At 35.0% G+C, this 12668-nt stretch overlaps 1 protein-coding gene across 1 annotated transcript; it reads left to right on the top strand.

Moving 5' to 3' along the window:
* Positions 1–789: 789 nt before the first annotated feature.
* Positions 790–12220, top strand: LOC116348279 (fatty acid synthase). Its single transcript, XM_031779234.1, has 36 exons — positions 790–1256; positions 1328–1453; positions 1575–1762; positions 1849–2052; positions 2124–2281; positions 2384–2394; positions 2478–2613; positions 2687–2884; positions 3394–3778; positions 3863–4263; positions 4337–4488; positions 4568–4825; positions 4910–5031; positions 5102–5328; positions 5400–5434; positions 5525–5555; positions 5639–6068; positions 6175–6308; positions 6417–7276; positions 7354–7429; positions 7518–7862; positions 7933–8004; positions 8086–8109; positions 8224–8247; positions 8320–8394; positions 8470–8661; positions 8737–9063; positions 9132–9237; positions 9326–9507; positions 9620–9655; positions 9762–9903; positions 9986–10016; positions 10094–10316; positions 10445–10472; positions 10738–10851; positions 10934–12220. Exons 1-36 carry the CDS (start codon positions 1095–1097, stop codon positions 11952–11954), a joined length of 7236 nt encoding a protein of 2411 aa, XP_031635094.1. The 5' UTR covers positions 790–1094; the 3' UTR covers positions 11955–12220.
* Positions 12221–12668: the final 448 nt, after the last annotated feature.

Here is a 12668-nt window from a genome sequence, read left to right as displayed (position 1 = left end):
TGGAAAAAATCTTTGATCATTTTTTTCAAAGACAACGATGTGTGTGAATCGTGTCCACTCATACAAGATCTTTGCTCAAATATACAATGTGTAGTACACACTTTTAAATTTGGGTTGCCAATGAGTTGCTGGTCATGTCAATGTAGGGGTCAAAAATTCAACGAATAAAATATTATTGGATTAAAAAAAAAAAATCACGCGCAATCGATTAATTAAGTATGCATGTCATGCATTTATGCAGAAAGTACTTTAAAAGTTGTTTTCAAGTTTCACAATAAACTCAGATACTGATGGACATTTTTTTAAGATGGTAAATATAACATTATATTTGGAATTTCTAAATTTTGATAATTGTTTTAAGATTTGCAACCAGTAATGTCAAATGCCAATGTTAAGATGTTAATGTTGAACAGAAAAAAATGTCAGAGTTGATATGTCTATGGAATAAGAATGGAAAATTCAATTGAAATTATTATGCATTAGAACCTTAAAGACCTCGCATAAATAACTGGATTCAAACATGATGGTTTGGTTTCTTTTGGATTACATTTTTATGTGATTTTCTTTGGTCTCCTCCATTCCCTTTCGATTTCATTCTCAATCTATCGGTTAATATTCATGAGAATTTTGTTGTTTTCGGCCTAACAGTGGCCTAAGCGGGTATAATGATATGTAAATAAAAGGCATTTGAAAATCGTAAATTAGAAAAGACAATTCCAACAAAAATGTATCCGATTATAAAAGAAAGCGACACAGAGAAGTTCATTATCACTGTTTTTTGCTGTTTTCTACGAAACGTACAAAGTTTTTTGTAGGTGTTTTTTTTGTTGGTTTCGTTAGTGATCCTTTTCGACTGTATGATCCATTTTAGTCGTAATCAGTCGACCGATTGGAAAAGTTCACTTTTTTCTTATTTCATCGTTCAACTAATATTATATTTCACTGTGTGTGAAAGAAAAATTCTGTGCTTGATATAAAAACAAAGTCAAAGTGAAAAATAAAATAGTGAATAAAAACTTGGTGCGAAATTTTTGTTCTTTCAACGTGATCAGTGTTTATTTTTCGTAGATTGAAAAATAGACAAAAAAAAAACAATGTCACCAACTCCAAAAACTTCACCAAGTATGTTTGCTCCAAAGTTGCTTTCGCGTACGCATGCAGCTACACCGGGTGATGAAATTGTTATAAGTGGAATAAGTGGTAAATTTCCGAACTCCGATAGTATCGAAGATTTTGCGCATAATTTGTACAATAAGGTAAAAATCTAACTGGAAACGAAATATGTGAATTGTGTGATTTGGTTTTTTTTTTTTGTTGTTGATTCCAGGTTGATATGGTTGATGATGAAGAGCTTCGCTGGCGCCATTTCAATGTCGAAATCCCAAAACGTATGGGAAAAATATCTGGATTGGAGAAATTCGATGCAACATTCTTTGGTGTCCACTTCAAGCAGGTAATAAATCTCACTGTGTATGTGTGATTTTGTTGAATCGGTTGTTTTGACAAAAATTACACGGCAACGCATGGGTGGATCGAATTTAATTCTGCATCCTTATGTTTCACCTCGGTTTCAGGCACATACCATGGATCCACAATGCCGCTTGCTTATTGAGCGTGCATATGAAGCTGTGTTGGACGCTGGAATTAATCCGAAAACTTTGCGAGGCTCAAGAACTGGTGTATTTGTTGGTGCTTGTTTCTCTGAGTCGGAGAAAACTTGGTTTTATGAGAAAATTTCAAGCAGTGGTTTTGGTATAACGGGGTAGGGACAGCATTTTATTAAACTTGAAAAGAAGAATAAGGAAAGTAATAATTTTCAATTTTTTTTAAAATTATAAATACAAACAGTTGTAGTCGTGCTATGTTAGCAAATCGTATTTCATACTCATTGGGATTGACTGGTCCATCATACTTGTTGGACACAGCTTGCTCGAGTTCCATGTATGCATTGGACTGTGCATTCAGCGCAATGCGGAATGGTGAATGTGATTCCGCTTTGGTGGGTGGATCGAATTTAATTCTGCATCCTTATGTTTCATTACAATTTGCAAAGTAATTTCTTGATCAAATTCAAATCAAGTGTTTAAAATTTGACTGAATTTTTTTTTTCTCGTTAAATAAAGATTGGGTGTACTTGCTCCAGATGGTTACTGTCGGCCATTCGATATTGATGCCACTGGCTATACACGTAGCGAAGCGGTTTGCATGATTTTATTGCAAAAAGCCCGAGATGCAAAACGAATTTACTCAACGGTCTTGTATTCAAAAACAAATTGCGACGGTAAGATTTGGTATTTTAATTTGCATGTTGGTGACAAAAGAAAACTAAGATTAAAATGTATCTGTGTTATTTCCAATAAAAAAACGATAATTTAAACATCAGGTTATAAACAGGTAAGGTTTATCATTTAATTTATTGTTCACAATAAAAGGAAAACGAAGTTTGAATTGTGTTTGTCGTTGTTTAAAATAACCAGGAAGGTATAACTTATCCGAGTGGTGCCATGCAACAGAAATTGTTGTCAGAGTTTTATGATGAAATTAAAATCGATCCATCATCACTGGCTTATGTTGAAGCGCACTCGACGGGTACAGTTGTTGGAGATCCTGAAGGTAAAATGGCTTTTGTGTATATGAATGGGAAACAACATTTTTGACACACGTTTACCTTTTGCCTATCTTGAAGAATGCCAGGCATTGGACAATATTTTCTGTAAGAATCGAAACAAGCCATTGCCGGTTGGTTCAGTAAAATCAAACATCGGACATTCAGAGTCCACAGCTGGTGCCTGTAGTATCGCCAAAGTGATATTGGCTTTTGAGACCGGATTGATTGGACCAAATATCAATATTACAAAAATTCGTCCAGGAATTCCAAGTCTTGGTAAGTAATATTATATATCGGTAAAACTTTATATACTTATATTATATCGGTAAGTATGCGGAGTTAGTCAGGCTGCTTACATTTTTATCGAAGCTGCTGAAGTTTTGCACAATCTCAATGAATTTCTGTCGATTGCAAATATCGAAAATGGTCATGATTGGTGCCAAGATCAACTGAAGACACACATTTCGTTTATCGCCAACATCCAAAATTCGTGATATATGTGATGAGTGAATCAAAAGTTTCATATTTTGAATATAAATGTACACTGTGTACAGGATATTTAAATAATATATCTTTTAAATAATATTTTCTACATACGACTGATACGTATGCACTAATTGAAGATAGACAAATCCCAATTTAATTAATTCATTGTTAATAATAATTAAATCGATCAAATTCACATTTATCTAGTATATTGAATTCAATGCATATTTACAGTTATGTGCGTAAATATAAAATTCTTGTTCTAACCTTGCTGTTTTCACGATTTTCCTCATCGCTAGAAGAAGGACGTCTCAGTGTTTGCACTGATGTCACGAAGCTTGAAGGAGATTTGGTTGGTGTGAATGCATTCGGTTTCGGTGGGGCAAATGCTCACTGTTTGCTGCGTCGCCATTTGAACGAAAAGAAAAACCATGGTCTACCAGAAGATTCATTGCCAAGGCTAGTGCCATGGTCTGGAAGAACAGAAGAGTCAATTAATGTTGTTATTGATCGATTGAAATCACAGCCACTTGATAGTGAATATATTGGCCTGTTGCACAACATTCAATCCGACGAAATACCCGGCTATATATTCCGTGGGTATGGTTTGTTCCGGCCATCTGCCGACGGTCGAACCACCGACGTAATTGCACACGAAATTCAACATTACAACGGTTTAAAAAGGTAACAAAACAAAAAGTTTATGGAAAAAAATGTTTTTTAGTTTTTAGATGTTCAACGAACTTAAAAAAAAAATGAATTTTCCAGACCGATCGTATGGGTGTTTAGCGGTATGGGAGGCCAGTGGACGAAAATGGGTTCGGCATTGATGGAAATTCCAATGTTTAAAAACAGCATTGAAAATTGCCATAAAATTCTTAAGCCATATGGCTTAGATTTGATATCGATCATTACCGCAAACGATGCGGCCATGTTTGATAATATTCTTCATTCGTTTGTTGGAATTGCTGCCATTCAGATTGCTTTGTGTGATATTTTGAAGGCGCTCGATATTCCAGCCGACTATTTTATTGGTCATTCTGTAGGAGAATTGGGTTGTGCTTATGCAGATGGTTGTTTTACAGCCGAACAAATGATATTAGCGGCCTATTCTCGTGGAATGGCCTCATTGGAAACGAAAAAAATTCGTGGATCTATGGCTGCGATCGGTATGTTTTTAACTGTTACAAATTTCTTCTACTTTATTCTTATTAACTATTTCTGTATACCGGCTCTTCAAAGGTATGAGTTTTAATCAAATTCGATACAAAGTACCCGATAAGATTGATGTGGCATGTCACAATGGACCTGATTCTTGTACCGTTTCTGGGCCTGATACCGAAATCGCTCAATTTGTCGCTGAACTTAAATCGCAAGGCATTTTCGCAAAAGAAGTAAAATTCATTCCATTTCGCACTTGATTCGTTCGTGTTTCACTTTGTGTAACCATTTTATGTGTGTGTGTTTTTTTAGGTTCAATGTTCGAACATTGCATACCATTCGCGATACATCGCTGACATGGGTCCAAATCTACTGGCACGTTTATCAAAAGTTATTCCTGAACCGAAACGTCGCTCTTCAAAATGGTTGAGTTCGAGTGTACCAAAAAGTCGTTGGGACAATGAAGAAAGTCAATGGAGTTCAGCCCACTATCATACCAATAATTTGCTCAGCTCGGTTTTGTTTGAAGAAGCATCGCGACATTTACCACCAAATGCCCTCACAATCGAAGTAATAAAATTGATCTTTTTTTATTTGAGAAAATTTTAATTTTTTAATAAATAATAATTTGAATTAAATCTGATCCAAAAAAAGGTTGCTCCACATGGTCTACTCCAAGCGATTTTGAAAAAATCACTTCCTGGTGCTGTTCATATTTCACTGGCCAAGCGTGGCAATAACGACAACGTTTCGTTCTTTATGCAAGCACTCGGAAAGTGAGTTAACATCTTTGATTGAAGAAAACTAAAATTTCACAACGATCTAAATCAAATTTTTTTTCTCTAGAATCTATTCAAACGGTTACACTGTTCCCGTTCAACGTTTATATCCGCCAGTTCAATTCCCTGTATCGCGGGGTACGGGAATGATTTCGCCATTAGTAAAATGGGAACATGGAGATGATTGGTTTGTAACTAAATTCGAATTACAACGATCAACTCGTAGCGGTGAACGAAAGGTTAAAGTCACTCTAAGTGACCAAGACTATGATTTTGCTGGACACACAATTGATGGTATGAGCGTTTTCCTCTCTTTTTTCTTTCATTCTAACTTTCAATTTCAACAATTATTTGATGTGTTGTAGGTCGAGTTTTGTTCCCTGCTACTGCATACTTACAGGTAATTTTTGTTTCTTACCTTATTCTTCAGAAAGTCACTGATAAAAATTGCAAAAATTAATTCTATTTGGTCTATTTTTCTTTTATCCAGTTGGTATGGGAAACTTTGGCACTGATGAAAGGTAGATAGATAGATAGATTTATTGAAAATTTGCTGTCGTTACAATTATATAACAATATTTATATCTCACAATTTTAATAAAAGGACCAATCTATTTTGATATGAACGTCGAATTTGAGGATATTCGCTTCTTACGTGCCACTGCAATGAACAAGGGCCAAGTTATTGAACTAAACATTATGGTCCATACGGGGACCGGCCAATTTGAAATTACAGAAAATTCAACGGCTGTTGTAACGGGACGCATCGTTGAAGTTGAAAAAATGGGACCACTAACAAAACTACCACCACTTCCGCCAAGCAAATTCCCAATTATGCAAGAACGTGATTTCTATAAAGAGCTACGATTGAGAGGATATCATTATTCGGGCCCATTCCGTTCAGTTATAGAAGCGCGTGGAGACGGTCTTTACGGTAAAGTTAAATGGGATCTCAATTGGATTTCATTCATGGATTGTCTGCTACAAATCAATATTCTCGCAAAAGATTCTCGTTCCCTGCTATTACCAACAAGGTACGTTAATCGATATTTTTTCTTTCTTCAAACTGAATGTAATTTACTTCGGTAGAAAAGGATATTGCTATTTCAATATTTGTTTCTTCTTCACGACATTCAATAGAATTCAAAAATTACGCATTAATGCCAAAGAGCACATGTCTCAATCTGCAAAATTGGATGCAGAAAATCCGTTCTTCGAAGTGTTTGTGTGTCCTGAATTGGGCATTTTGCGTTGTGGTGGAATTGAAATCTTTGGTAAATGTTATGTTTGCATTTAATATGAACATAAAATCTTTAGTTGAGTTGTTGATGTTTTAATTCCTAAATGTATCTTCTTTTCCCACCTTTCCGAACATCAAAAAGGAATGCACACCAACAATGTTTCACGTCGTAAGGCACCTGGTTATCCTGTTTTAGAGACATACAAATATATACCGTACATTTCGTCGCCAATTCTGCGTAAAGCCGATGCCGTACGTTGTCACACACAACTTATTTTGGAAAACATGCCAATGTTACGTATTAAAGGTGTTGAAGTGGACTACGATAATAGTGTAACACCTCTTTTACCAGAATTTGAAATCGCTCTCGGTGATTTACCATTGGTGACGTCCGATTTGATGGTGTTAACTGGTCAAGATTTGAGTTTGGGTAAAATTCACGTTGAAGATGGTAAACTGTCAACGCAAACAAACTGTCTGTTAATCGTGAGCAAAAATTGCTTCGATCGCATTGATTTTGTCGAAGGTGCTGTTAAGAGTCTTCACGAACGTGGATACATTGTGTCACGTGAATCTGCTAATTTTACTGCTGCTGAAGCTGCACAAAAATGTCCATCCGATTTCAATGTTATTTCAATGATTCAAACCGACGACAATGAACAATTGGTACTTTTACAACGTACAGTCAAACGTAAGCTTTTGAGCGATCAAGTTGTCATCAATATTTCCAATACAAACGATACCACAACTGCTGACAGCTATGTTTGGTTGGATAAATTGAAGCAAGCCATTAAACAAACTAAAGGCACGGTTATTGTTGTTGCTCAAAACAATTCGAGATCGGGTATCGTTGGCATGGTCAATTGTGTTCGTAAGGAACCCGATGGACATAAGGTTGTATGCGTTTTTATTGATGACGAACATGCGCCAGCATTTGATTTAAAATTGCCGTTCTATCAAGAACAACTTAAATTTGGTCTTGCCATCAATGTTCTTCGAAATGTAAGTGTTTTATATTGTATAAACAATGTCTGTTCACTTTAATGTGTTATGAAAATCAACATTTAATTCGTGCACAGGGTACATGGGGAAGCTTGAGACATTTGGAATTGTTACAAGATGTAAAATGTATTCCACGCAATGATCATTGCTATGGTAATTAAATGCATTCCATTTTCCTTCAAATGTTCAATGAAAAAAAAGTAAAAGAAACATTCATATTTTCGCCATAACTAATTAATAGGTAATGTATTGCAACGCGGTGATTTGTCAACACTATCATGGCTTGAGGGACCAATTGATGCTCGAAAAGAGCATGATGTTGTTAAAGTTCAATATTCATCAATAAATTTCCGTGATGTAATGTTGGCAACAGGTCGTTTATCTGCCGAAGTCGTTGGAACGAATCGTTTGGATCAAGAATGTATTTTGGGCTTTGAATTTTCCGGTATCAATAAGAAAGGTGAACGAGTTATGGGTACCATCATATCCGGAGCCATGGCCACTTTACTCATACCAAATGAATTCTTAACATGGAAAGTTCCCGATCACTGGACATTACGCGAAGCAGCTACCGTACCTGTCGTTTGTAAATAAGGATTCTGTCTCTTTAAGTTTGATTAATTTCTCTAACTTAGCTAATTCACTTTCAACTTCAGATATGACCATTTATTGTGCATTTTTCATGTATAATCCGATTAGAAAGGGGAAGAAAATTTTAATCCATGCAGGTGAATTTGTCAATTTGTTTTGAGCTTATTTATAGTAATATATTGTGACCATTGTCTTAATATACGCTTGTCTTTTTACAGGAAGTGGCGGCATCGGTTTAGCAGGTAAAAATTCTTCAATATTTTCAATTTTCATGAATTTTACATTTTATTTTCCTTTGCATTTATTTTCATAATCTCTTTCAACGTTTTGTTTTCGTTTTTCACAAAACGCACTAGCCATTCGAGTTGCGTTGGCCTATGGTAAGTTTTTTTTTCACTTTTGATTTGATGGATAATGTTAATTTAAAATTCGATTCAATCTAAATTATATAGGATTGGAAGTGTTTACGACTGTTTCAACGTCAGCAAAGAAAAAATTCATCATGGATACATTCCCACAGCTGAAAGGTGTGTAGTGTGTAATGAAAGTATATAATATCTCGTTAAAATTTACATAAATAATCGTTTCAATCGCTTCAACAGAGGAAAATATTGGAAATTCACGTGATTGTTCATTCGAGCATATGATTAAATTAAGAACAAACGGCAATGGTGTTGACTTTGTATTGAATTCATTGGCCGAAGAGCAATTACACGCTTCGATTAGATGCTTAGGACGTGGTGGAACATTTTTAGAAATTGGCAAATTTGATTTGGCCAATGATTCAAAAATTGGTACTAATTAACTTTCTTAAATTATAGTGTCGAAGTTTACAAACGTCTAAACCAATTCAACTGAAAATATTCTAGGTCTTGGTCCATTCTTGAAAGAAATTACATTCCGATCTGTGCTTGTGGACAATCTTTTTTCGGCCGAAGAAAATGATAAAGTTCAGGTGTACGAATTGGTTGAAAAAGATTTACGTCGCGGTGTTATTCAGCCACTTCATTCGACCGTATTTGAAGTGAGCGAAATTGAAAAGGCTTATCGGTATTTGAGTACCGGTAAACATGTTGGCAAGGTCATTTTGAAAATTCGTGAAAATCAATACGATGAACTGACTGTGCCAATTGCGGCCATTCCACAAGTTTATTGTGACTCAAATGCTGTTTATATCATACCGGGTGGCCTGGGCGGTAAGCTTTAATTTAAAAAAAAATTAGCATGTCAGCCGTGACAAAATGTCTCAATTTCGTTGAAATAGGTTTTGGCCTAGAACTTGCCGACTGGTTAATTATTCGTGGAGCACGAAAATTGGTTCTAAGCTCAAGCAGAGGCATCACAAAAAGCTATCAATCATATCGCATCAAGTAAATTTGTTTCTTGTTTAAATTGACGCATGAATTTCGTTTTAAATTCAATCTAATTTTCTTTTTTCTTTTTGGCGTATGCACATAGAATATGGGAAATGTATGGAACTCAAGTGGTTGTTAGCACAGATAACATTACAACACGAGCTGGTTGCGAAAAACTCTTTAAAACAGCACTTCAACTGGGACCGATTGGTGGTATTTTCAATTTGGCTGTCGTTTTGCGTGATAGCATTTTGGAGAATCAAAGTGTTGAGAAATTCGTTGAGTGTATGCTACTTACTTAAAAATTACTATTCCATTACTCTACAATTTCCTTTGATTCTTTTTCCATTCTGATGAATTTCCATTTTTTCGATTCTTTTCTTCTGATCATCCTTAGGTATGCTACCGAAAGCAACAGCCACTGAATATTTGGGTAAGCTCGAGCGTTTCGATTCTATGAAAAGTCAATTCGAATAGAAATATATTCATTGAAATTTAACGTATTTACATTTTCCCGTTTCTACTGCATTTTTCACCAGATGAATTCTCTCGTAAATTAGCGCCACAGTTGAAGCACTTTGTTGTTTTTTCTTCAGTGTCTTGTGGCAGAGGCAATGCCGGTCAAACAAATTATGGTATGGCAAACAGTGTAATGGAACGCATTGTTGAGATGCGCCATAGGTAAGTCAACTCTGTCAGAGAGTCTATGTGTTTGTTTTATTGATTAGTCAAAATACTTTACATTAATGATTTACACATATAGAGATGGATTACCGGCGAAAGCTGTTCAATGGGTAAATAAATAATCAAAATTGATGAAATATTTAAAGAAGAAAATACATTATTGATTAAAAATTGACGGGTAAAATAGGGTGCCGTTGGCGAAGTTGGTTTGGTTGCTGACATGGCAGAAGATAAAATTGATATGGAAATTGGTGGAACATTACAGCAACGTATAAGCAGTTGTTTGGCTGAATTGGATGTATTATTAACAACTGAAAATGAGCCGATTGTATCGAGTATGGTTGTGGCTGAAAAACGTGCCGGTTCTGATGGCAAAACCAATCTCATTGAAAGTGTATTAAATATCATGGGTATTCGTCTAGGGGCAATTCACTTAAAAATTGCCTTTCTATTGTTTAATAATTGTTATTGATTCTTTTTCGATTATTTCGATTATTTTAAATTAGTTCTATTCTTTTCTTTTGTGATTCTCCCCTAGGTATTCGCGATATGAAAACCGTTTCCAGGTACTAAAAATATGAATTTATTGTATACTTTTTACCAAAAATATGAACAATGTCTCTGGTAATTTGGTTTTTTTTTTATTGTTGTTTCTTTAAAAAGAAAAAAAAGGCAAATTCTATTCTAGAAAGAGTTGACAAAAAATTAAAGCGGTTTTTTTGCGTAGTATTTGGCAGATGTTTCCCTAACATTCTCTTTTCCAATCAGATCGTCTACGCTATAATGAAAATACAATTTTCGTAATTGGATCGTTTTTTTCTTTCTCTCCAGCACAGCCACACTATCCGAGGTTGGTATGGACAGTTTGATGGCGGTTGAAATTAAACAAACTTTGGAACGTGAATTTGAAATCTTCTTGACACCACAAGATTTGAGATCGCTTACGTACGTTTTTATTAAATCATAATTAGCCAAAAAAAATTGTATTTTTTCTAAAACGTTATTCACATTTCAATGATTAATTTAGATTCTCGCGATTACAAGAATATGCCGATGCTCGTTTGGCCAAAGATGGACAAGAAAATGTGAAATTGAAGTTGGCCAGTGAAGATCGTGTCGTTGGTGTCCAATTGATGCTTCGTAATTTGGGCGATGAAAAAACATCAAAAGAAACGTTGCTTCGCCTCAATTCAAAGAATAACAGCGAAAAATTCAGTGCCAGTGTGTTGATAATACCCGGCATAGAAGGTGTATCGAGTATTGCATGGAAAAATATTGCGGCTGAATTGAATTTACCGTCATTTGTTTTGCAATTGACACAACAAGTCAATACCAATTCAATAGCAGACATTGCAACCGCACTGTACGATGATGTAAAATCGAAAGTGTTTAAAAAACAAGAGTTCTTCTATTTGGTTGGTTATTCATTTGGTTCGTTTATTACATTGGAACTAGCACGATTACTTGAAGAAAATGGTATGAAAGGACACATTCTTCTAATCGATGGTGCACCGAACTTCTTGAAGCAATTGGTAGATGCAACATTGGGACAAAATCAAACTATCAGTGATGTTGCAATTCAAATGATGTTAATAGCAGTTATATGTCAAACGGTATTCCCAAATGATAATCCCGATGAAATCTACATGACATTGGCCGAATTGAAAACATGGCCGGAGAAAATCAATCGTTTGATTGAATTTGGAATTAAGGCAAATGTTGAATATTCCGAACAATATTTGCGTGATATTCTCGATGCACTATTCAATCGCTTGAAATTGGTTGCCAACTACAAGCAAGGCAAGTGTAATAAAATCAAATCAAACATCACATTGGTACGACCTACTGAGGTAGCCGTTGTGGATATTGACGAAGATTATGAATTATCAAAACATACAGAGGGTGCGATCAATTTGAAATTCATTGAAGGCAATCACACAACAATGTTAGATAATGAAAAACTCCCAATAATAATCAACGATTCAGATCCAAATATGCAATCCGACCGAGACTTTAGCTCCTACATTTGGTCCGGCAAGAATACATAAGCTTATAGACAATCAATATCAACATCATATGAACTACTTCGATTACGACTACCACAAATACTGGATCTCGATTTTACACCTATATAGAAAAATAAAAACACCACAACTGACCGCATGATACTAGATGTTTGGAAAACGGTTAATTTGGATCCCATAACATTTCACAATACATGTATCTTTATTAGCTTTTAATAGAATGAAGGATTCTTTTTTTAGGATTGTTATTTATAAATAAAATTAGTTTTGAATTGAAGAAAAATAGCTGAGATTGTTTGCATTTTTCACTTTTCTGCATCTGATTTAAAAAAATATTCTCATCTACTCTCATGTTTGAGCAATATAACATAAATAATAAAAAAATAATCCTAAATCATGAGAGAAATGAATCAAAACCAAGTGACATCAGATCTGACTAAATTGGCTATCATTTTATACGTCCTGCTAAAGTACTTCAGTGTGCAATGTACTTTTAATATAAGTTCGAGATTGTGCCATATTTCGTGTTCGAATATCAAAAGCACTGAGAAAAACATGCAAATAAGAAAGAATATATGCGTGATGTATTGAACCGAAGAGAATATCTTTAAGCAATTCACACATAGCTGTCCACGAACGTTCGTTCGTAGAATATTTTTTTGGTCTTTTTGTTCGTTCGTTCGTTCGTAGAATTGTATTGCGTTCGTTCGTTCGTTCGTAGAAACTGAAATGTTCGGA

The sequence above is a fragment of the Contarinia nasturtii genome, unplaced genomic scaffold (genome assembly GCF_009176525.2).
Source record: "Contarinia nasturtii isolate CC-2019 unplaced genomic scaffold, AAFC_CNas_1.1 Cnas_scaffold_2367, whole genome shotgun sequence".
NCBI lineage: Eukaryota > Metazoa > Arthropoda > Insecta > Diptera > Cecidomyiidae > Contarinia > Contarinia nasturtii.
This window is presented reverse-complemented; position numbering and strand designations above follow the sequence as displayed.

What these genes read in the sequence shown, in the direction of transcription:
- LOC116348279 (XM_031779234.1), top strand. Translation starts at nt 1,095, where the DNA reads ATGTCACCAACTCCAAAAACTTCACCAAGTATGTTTGCTCCAAAGTTG. An exon ending in TTGGTGTCCACTTCAAGCAG is followed by an intron (nt 1,454 to 1,574) that starts GTAATAAATCTC and finishes CCTCGGTTTCAG; the next exon opens with GCACATACCATGGATCCACA. An exon ending in GTTTCATTACAATTTGCAAA is followed by an intron (nt 2,053 to 2,123) that starts GTAATTTCTTGA and finishes CGTTAAATAAAG; the next exon opens with ATTGGGTGTACTTGCTCCAG.